Raw genomic sequence first — 9,132 nt, forward strand, 5'->3', positions numbered from 1 at the left:
GGGGGAAGAGGGTTTCTAAAGTTCTAAGTTCTGGGATTCTGAAGTTCTGTATTCAGTAGAAATCATATATTATTACTTTAAATAATGCATAAAGCACCTTTTATTGATTGGTTTTCTTTTTTTGTTTGTTACCTTTTAGGGTTTGACCGTCACCTTTTAGGTCTTCTTCTTCTTGCAAAAGAGGGGGGTCTGCCTGTTCCAGAGCTCTTCAATGACCCAGCCTTTACAAAAAGGTCATAGAAATACATCTTTTTTCATAATTTAACATATTTCGCCATTTGATGTGCAGAAGCGGACATGTTCTTTGTTAATGCTATGAGCATGAATTTGTGTCAACGCATTTTGTACCAACCAGTCAGCTGGCTTTTCTTTTCGCAAACACTGTCAAATGCCGAACACTCGACAAATCCATGTATTTGTTCTCCCACATCCATTAATTTGACTTTTTCTTCCTGTGTGTTTGAAAATGTATTTCTTCTGTGTTGTCATAGAATTTATTTCTCCTGGTTTGTCTAAGAATGTTTGTGTGTTTGAGAAGCAGGTAGTCAGAGAATTAACCAAGGACAGAAGGGTTAGGGGTGGGGGTGGTTGAACAGAACTACCTCATCAATTGATAATAATCCTGATAAGCTTAATATTTGAACAAAATTAATTTCATGAAGCATTGTGGAAAGAAAGTCCAAGATTGCTGCTTATTCTTGGAAGACTTGGTGGGAGTATTCTCTAATCTATAGAAAAGGGTTCTATGACTGTGTCACACCCATATAATAGCATAACAGCAATGTGTCTTAAATGTTAACACAGTCACAGAGGTGATACACCAGTGAGACACTCCAGGGGGGTCTCAGGGCTTAACCCCTAATTTATGAAAAAAGAATAAGCCAAAATCTTCTCACATAAGTGAGGGGAGGGCTCCCTGGATATATACCAGAGAGGCTTACTATCATTTTTTACTTTCATATCCCTTTCTGTCATTTCATGCTAAGACTATACATGTTGAGCTTACATACTTTTTGATTTTGCAATAAGCACAGCATTGGACATACGCATATATTTCTCATTGGATTAATTTGAAAATACCATTGCAACACGTGCTCGTATCATAGATACTATTGGCATTATTGCTATTTGCTTCACCTGGATACATTTTTTGTGAGGATATTTTGCTCCATCTCAAACAGAAATCTGACTTAGAAACACACACAGGATCTACCTTAGACCAGGCCCATTTTGGCCGATCTTTTATAAAGCCAGTCATGTGCACTGTTTAGTAAACCTGTCCCATTCGGTATAGGAATAGCCTTATAAGGCTAAGTTGTTAATCTATATAGTTAGTTTGTAAATAATTTAAGTTTCTTTTGCAATCATTTCTTCCTTTTTTTCCCTATTTTTCTATCTAGTCAGATTTAAAGGGAGAGAGGCTTACTACAATTTTCCTACTAATATCCCCTTCTTACCAGTCTATGCGAAGACCATCCGTGCTGAGTTAACACACCCTTTGACTTTGTATTAAGCACTTCACTTGACAGACTTATATCTTTTCACAAATGTTGGTACTATCCTGCAATTACCATCACAACATCAGAAGTAACACATGCTAGTATTATCAATACTATTGGCATGATTACTGTGTATATTATTTTGATACACATACTGTGATGATCTTTGCTCAAATCTGACCAATATACATACAGAATCTACCATACACTGGACCTACTCTTTACCGACAATTAAGCCAGTCATGTATGCTGTGTGGTAGACCTGTCTCATCCAATATAGGAATAGCCTTACAAGGCTAAGGAATTTATGTTTTAACCATTAAGTTAAGTTTTTGTTACTGTTGTCTCCACCACAGAGATCACACCATTACTTTAGATACTGGTATATATCCAGGGAGCCCTCTCCTCACTTAGGTGAGAAGATTTTGGCTTCTTCTTTTTTCCTCTTATTCTCTAATCTACGCCTCCATTGCTTTAGTTGGAGCACTAAAACACGTTGGGTAGATACAGTCTCTTGTATCATTATTGTAGAGATGCAAGTCATTGCTGTTAGTTCTCTACAGCAGCATTTTCTTACTGGATCCTATAGTTTGTTTTCTGAATATATTGCTTAAATTATCATGGTCAATATAGAGTTCCATAGATGGAGGCAGATTCTGTTAATTGGGTGCCCTAACAATCCAAGGGAAAACAAGAAATAGAAAACAAGAAAAAACAGATTTGCGCCAAGTAAAAATTTAAATCGGTATGGATGTATATGTATAGTAAAAAAACAGATAAAATTCATATTTTGTAATACCTTTTTTATTGGACAAACAGAATTTTTTAATGACAAGCTTTCGGGAGAACCTCCCTTTCTCAAGTCTGAAGCATTTCTGAGGTTCATGTAAAGTGTTGGTAGTGGGACAGGAAACCCAAATCAATATTTGGTCCTCAATTCTTGCTGTTAAACAATTTGATCAGTCTGGCTTCAATATATATACACACAGAATCTATTTCTATCACTATTTGATTTTACTGTGTGTATGTATATGTATGTATGTGTGTGTGTATATATATATATATATATAGTAAAATAGAAATCCAGCGCACTCACTTATCAACTAAACAGCTACTTTGATGCTGCAGATTTGACTAGTTTTATTAAAAACACCTAATCTAGGCAAAAAATAATGGGGGTTTAGTTACACTATATGATCATACATTGCATAAGCCTGCCACAAACGTCAATGTACCCCATCTTTGGCAGGTCCTACTCTCACTGCCAACTGTCTACTAAATGAGCTACTCACTTGGGGAAATCCTTCCATCTCGAGTTCTCTGCAGTACAAGGCTTAAATAGGGTCCTGAGCTGAGACACCTGTGACAGGGGGCGGTGCAAACCAAGGAGCTGGCTAGACTCCTAAATATATATGGGAAAACAAGGGACTGGCTGCACTCACCTAAACATGCTTAAATGGGGTGCTGCTGGAGGCCAATAAGTACAGTAAAAATAGAAATCCAGCTCACTCACTTATCAACTAAACAGCTACTTTGATGCTGACAGATTTGACTAGTTTTATTAAAAACACCTAATCTAGGCAAAAAATAATGGGGGTTTAGTTACACTATATGATCATACATTGCATAAGCCTGCCACAAACGTCAATATATATATATATATATATCCATACTTATTTTAATTTATACTTGGCGCAAATCAGTTTTTTCTTATTTTCTATATAATAGAGTTCAATATTTGAACTTTTTAAGCTCTCTTGGTTAAGTACTCATTGCCTTAGTTTGAAACAAGTCGATAGTTATAAGAACGTTATAGCGTTAGAAATATAATTATGTATTCCTAACGCTATAATAGCCTGCTATCTGTCTAGATGTCCCCCTCCCCTCCCCGTGTGAAAGTTTGAAAGCTGAGATTTACTTGCATTTTAGCGCTTACCGTGCTGCTCTCCACGGTGATGTTCCTTGGCTGAGATCATTCATTTTTGATGATCTCCGCCAATCCAAAGCTTACCCATAAGGAAGCATTGGGAGGCTAGTGCGCAAGTGCGGCAAAATGCAGCGCTGCACCAATGAAATGCTGCTCGAGGAGCAGCATGTGATCTATAACTGAGTTTAACTCCGTTATAACAATGTAAATGCTTATAGTGGCTAACAGAGATTGATGTGACCTCGCAATGTAAATATCACCACTCCTTCAGAATAGAAGTGTTTTACAAAACGGATTGAAAGACAGGGCCACTGCACACAGACCACTTCATTGAGAAGTGGTCTGTGTGCCTTTTAGAGTCCCTTTAAGCTCATCTCAGAACTCTGGTGGAAAAAAAAAAAAAGACAGCTAGCCGCTTAGAAAGGTGCTTGTTATAAAAATACATTTTAAATCTACAGCCTAATGAAAGCCGTTATTAATATTATTGTATTCATTATTCTTAATATATATATTTTTTTATAGTGGAGGCGGGGGAAATTTCATACTTTCTACCAGTTGTGTTGGCTATACACGTGTACACGGAGCTGTTGTTCCCATGATACATGATGGATACGGGTTCTTCTACAGAATCCGTGATGACAGGTATGATCCCTCCATTTATATTTTGCTTCCACTCCCTTCCCCCAAAATGGCAACAGTTATTCTAATATGTGTTTTAAGTCTCTCTCTGTGGATGTTCGTTCCGAGTGATTGCTTGTTCAGGTTATGTATAAAGGACCTTCATGCATTGTTAATGTAGAATTAAAGACTCTCATATGAACTGGGAATAAACCACAATTTGTGTTTGATACTTGGCTGCCTGGTTGTAATTTACATGATTTACACATTACAGACGTAAAGTTTAGCTCTGGCTTTGGGAATGTACCATCCCATTTTCTTTATACGCTATTTCTTCTTTCATTTGTTTTTTTATCTTTTACATCTTTTGTTTTTCTTTTTCTAATGGCATGCATTTAAATTTGAAAGCCTTCTGTCATTTAAGCATTGTTTAATGATACAGTGTGCAATTTGCCCATTCTTGTTGCTTTATGTATTTAGTAGTCTGTTGCTTTGTTGCTTTATGTATTTAGTAGTCTCTATCTTGGTTCTAGAAATGTAAGAGTTTAATATATAAAGATAAATTCTGGGGTAAAGTTCTAAGAGTGGAGAAAGCAACGGGAACCTTCCATTGAGTTCCAAGGTATTCCAGGTGGTCATTAGATGTGTTTTCATAATCTAGCAGTGTAACGGCTTACCTTGGTTGGGAGTCTGTAGTGCAGATAAATGCTCACCCTTGCAATTAAACACAGACCAAGGTGGTCAGGTAAGAACTCACCTGGCCTGTGAGTCTGTGCACGGGGGCTGTGCAGGTTAATGCTCCAAGTTGCAGTACAGAAACGGATAAACCAGGAGAATAGTCGTGGGTAAGCCAGAGGTCAGTGGGTGCCAGAAATCAGGATAAACGAGTAGAGAGCCGAGGTTAGAGGATGCCAGAAGTCAAGATACACAAAATAACAATCCAAGGTCAGAAATCAACAGGAGAACACGAAACCGCAATACTTGAACCAGAGTCAATGAACTGACACTGCCCTCAGGAAGAGGCAGTGTCTTATACCTGGCTAATTGGTGATCAGCCACAGGTGTGCTGAGAATGTTGGAGCAGCCACAGAATAACATCCAGCCCCCAATGCGGGATACAAGGCAAGATTATACTTCAGGCAATTACTAGAGCTGTATAGTGGCTCAGAGGCAAAAAAGCAGGTCCAGGATTGCAAAGTTCAAGTCCCTCATCGGGCACTTCTGGGGCGACCTCGTCTGGCCGTCTGGATGTCGCGGTGAGAACTGTGACAAGCAGTCAGTTAGGATGTCACTACAGCAAATAGAGGAAATGGAAACATTTGTGAATTTTAGCATTGTATGATTTCTGATTTACTGTACCAGAATCTTCTTCTGTTTTCAGGTTTGTGGTGGCCTGCACGTCTTGGAAGTCCAGCCCAGATACTGATGCTGAAAAGCTTTGCCGGACAGTGTTTAAAAACTTCCACGAGATGATCCAACTGACAGTCAAGGGGCAGTTGTAGAAAGTCAGGGTTTCAGGATTTCCTTCCTTTTCCACATATAATGTACTTGTTGAGGGCTAGCTTTGGTTTATCTACCCATTTTAAGCACTGTACAATATGCTACTGCTTTGTAAGTAAAATAATGTCATAACAATCTGTTTTTTAGAGACCCTTTGCTGACATGGAATGTCGTATTTATTTATTTATTAAGTAAGCAGGAATTCCATCTGGACATCTGGTCTACATGGCCAGATTATCATGGCATTTGGAATGTGATGGGTCCTCAAGGGGTTAGTAGCCATATGTTTACAGTTTTTAATAAAACAATACATTTATACAAATCCAAGCTACCTTTATCACCACAGCATACCTGGGACATTTCAGAATGTTGAAGCTCTGAGATACTTGAATATGTTATATCTAACACTCATTCTATAGACTGAGCTTCCTTCGTTTAAACATGACCACTTCAACCACTCTGATAAACCAACTGTGGTCTTAGTGAAACCAATGACTGACTTACCTGTGTATAGGTCTTTTGTTATGAGGATCCAACACTTGGTGGTGTGATACATAGAATGAGCTTATTCTTAATGAGATTAGATTGAGAGATCCCAGGTATGCATACAAATACAAATACAAACACGAACAAACTGATAGACAGCTTCATTGTTGTATTGCACTACCACCTTCCCAATTTCTGATCTGCATCAGAACCCTCACCACCCACCTTTTAATTTTATTTTAATCTCCACGTACTAGTTTGCTTTTTGCACATAGTGAGGATCTGCTATTTTCCCAATTTTTACATTATACAGAGCAGCATGCTTGATAACCCGTTGTTTAACATCCCAAAGAATGAGAACTGATATTATGTACTAGAAAGTAAAATGATCTAGATGTTCGTTAAAGCTACCATATTAACTGCTTGTCACAAGATGCTATGAAGCTAAACATTAAGTTGGTGACCGGTCCAGTTTCAGTGCAGTGGTTGCTATGACAACATCATCTACACAATGAAGCTTGCTCTATCTGTACTTTGCCGTAGCAATGCAATCTAAAAGAGCCACTATTTGTGATTAAATCAATGCAGTATACACAATGCAAAAACAATGCAAACTCACTTCACTTATGTCATCCAAGCGCATACAACACATTTTAATTAAGCTATAATTATATAGAGTTAGATTACTGTGTGAATGATAATTGAGAAATCATTAGATGATGATTGAGGAGTTTGAGGAACTGGAACCCAGATTTGCCAATGATTGGAGTGCTGAAGGGGATACAATGAATTTGAATTTATTTGTTCTTATTACTAATGTTTCTGCTTTTCTTCAGCCGTAGCCAACAGCCATTTAGTACTTGCTTTACTAGAAATTTGATTCTACACTGCAGGTATGATCTCATTATAATACAACTAAAGTGGAGTGTTTTTCGTTATCCGTTTGTCCCCTATAATAGAAATTGCATAGTGTGTAGAGTATTGCTGAAGACAACTGAACATCCCAGGAAAGTCAAGAGATGCTTGTTTTCCCCCTGATCTTAGAATGTAGTATTTACACTGCACCTAGAGGGTTCTGGGTAGGCATATGTAAATGATGGCTTCATCGATCACCTATAACTTCTTTATCCACTTTACACATGGACCTTCCTGTGTATGTTGCTGTTCTAGACAGCTATTGATACAAACTTTAAGTTGTAGCCTTAGAGTGTTTTAGAAGCTAACATGACCCCTTTCTCATATGTTTAAGCAAAAGTGCATCTTCCATGGGAGGAAGAAAGAAACCGTTAAATTAAATAGAATCAAGTTTCATCATTATTTTTGGCGTTTATGTAGCGCCAACTTATTGTGCAGGGCTTTATAATAATATGGCACAACGTCTCATTGTACCAGCTCAATTGCAACCAAACATATGGAACTTGCTAAAATCCTAAAGAGACTTCTCCCACTGACCGGCCAATAATTCCGTTTATTAGACTGCACGGTCATTGGCATAGAAACCTACTGTATTCGTCATGCTTATTGGCAGAACACGCTCTGCTGGGAGATTTCTCTGTGTGACTGTTTAAGTTGACCAGGAAGTAGAAGCACATGTAATGCCTACTGAGATGTAAAAACAACGCTATCAATAGTGTGCTGGGGGGTTTTCACTTTTAGACATATGGGGGGGGGGGAAGGGGGACAAAACCGGTTTAATAAAAAGTCTGCATTGTACTGTTCACAGCAGGAAGACAAACATAAAGATATAAAATAATTTCTGGCATGACTGGTGCCCTTCAAAGTGGATACAGAGGTTACAATTCATTGTGTGCCTCATTTGCATAACACTGCCCAAAAACCTTAGCAGCAATATTAACATTATATGGGAAAAACAGGAATGCCGAATTACTGTTTGTGAGCTCATTGTATATAGGAGGTTTTCCGTTTCTTTTTACTTCACACAATCTTTTGAATTTGTTATGTAGTAGGATGCTAAAGCAGCTGTTCTACACAGTGTACTACGGCAGCACTTGTTATAAATATTAGGTGCCTTAAGAGAGGGTTGAACTGTGTTTGCATTGTCCCAGTTTGATGCAGGGCTCCTCTGATAATAGTGAATGTAATTATTCTATGCTGCCACTAGATGTCCTCTTTTTCTCATCAGACATGCTCAAGCAGGATTTATTTTTCTAGCAAATAGGAGGCCAGGACTTGGCTGGTTGTATCTCCAGCTGTTGTAGACTTTTAAATTGGCAAAGAATCATGGAAGTGCTGTTCTACAACATCTGGTGATCTATCGCCTGCCCTCCCCTGAAATGGAAAGGGATGAGATCAATATTCTCATTTGTAAAACCACAACATAGTCTGCAGCGTTGTGAATTGAGTGGACAACACATAAAAGCAAATTCAACAAGGCCAGTCTGACTTCAAAGAACATGACGTGGTGAGGGCTCCTGCTCAATCCAGTTTACAATGTCTGGAATCTCAGGAATTACATTGTAGCTTCTACCAATGCTTTAGATACTGGTGCCTCACTCACATCCAAAGTGTACAAACATCCATGCACATACTTGATTCCAAAATTGACATCAAAAACAGCCTAGCTCAGGGTCTTACAGAATAAAAAAGGTGAACAGCGCTAGCAGTAAGGAAGGTACATACGTAATATGGGATACTGGCCAGTGATGTAGCTTAAAAGAAAATACAATAATAGTGCAATATGTCATGGCAATAAAGTGGACAATAAAGGAATGTTGAATCCACACTCACACTTTAAAGAGCTATATAAGCTCGATTTCAAGGGCCTGGACGGAATTATCCCCGTCTAAGGATTTCTTGATACGAAGTGTTCCTGGTAGGCTTATAGATGTAGACGTTTGTGATATGGAAAACAGATAAAATACACCATATGGTATAGTATGTAGGTATGAATTTGACACAAAAAAGATTATCCTACTTACATATACTAGAGCAAGGACCTGCTCTAGTGTGGAAAGCTTCAGGTGGAACAATCCCCACCTAGGGATATGGTGGACCCAGATGTAGCAGCAAAAAGATAGTAGATAGGAAGTAGGACAAAGGAGTGACTGTGTGTGTATATATATATATATATATATATATATA

General features: G+C 38.2%; 1 protein-coding gene across 2 annotated transcripts in view; it reads left to right on the forward strand.

Annotated features, from left to right (window-relative positions):
* CROT (carnitine O-octanoyltransferase) overlaps window positions 1-8,608 on the forward strand; it is a 60,767-nt gene extending 52,159 nt beyond the window's left edge. For both annotated transcript variants that reach the window (XM_063452481.1, XM_063452482.1), the window contains exons 15-17: window positions 140-233; window positions 3,949-4,068; window positions 5,426-8,608. In XM_063452481.1, the coding sequence (XP_063308551.1) occupies window positions 140-233; window positions 3,949-4,068; window positions 5,426-5,546 (335 nt within the window). In that variant the 3' untranslated portion in view covers window positions 5,547-8,608. The remainder of the gene's footprint in view (window positions 1-139; window positions 234-3,948; window positions 4,069-5,425) is intronic.
* Window positions 8,609-9,132: the final 524 nt, after the last annotated feature.

This window comes from Pelobates fuscus, chromosome 4, assembly GCF_036172605.1.
Source record: "Pelobates fuscus isolate aPelFus1 chromosome 4, aPelFus1.pri, whole genome shotgun sequence".
Classification (NCBI taxonomy): Eukaryota; Metazoa; Chordata; class Amphibia; order Anura; family Pelobatidae; genus Pelobates; species Pelobates fuscus.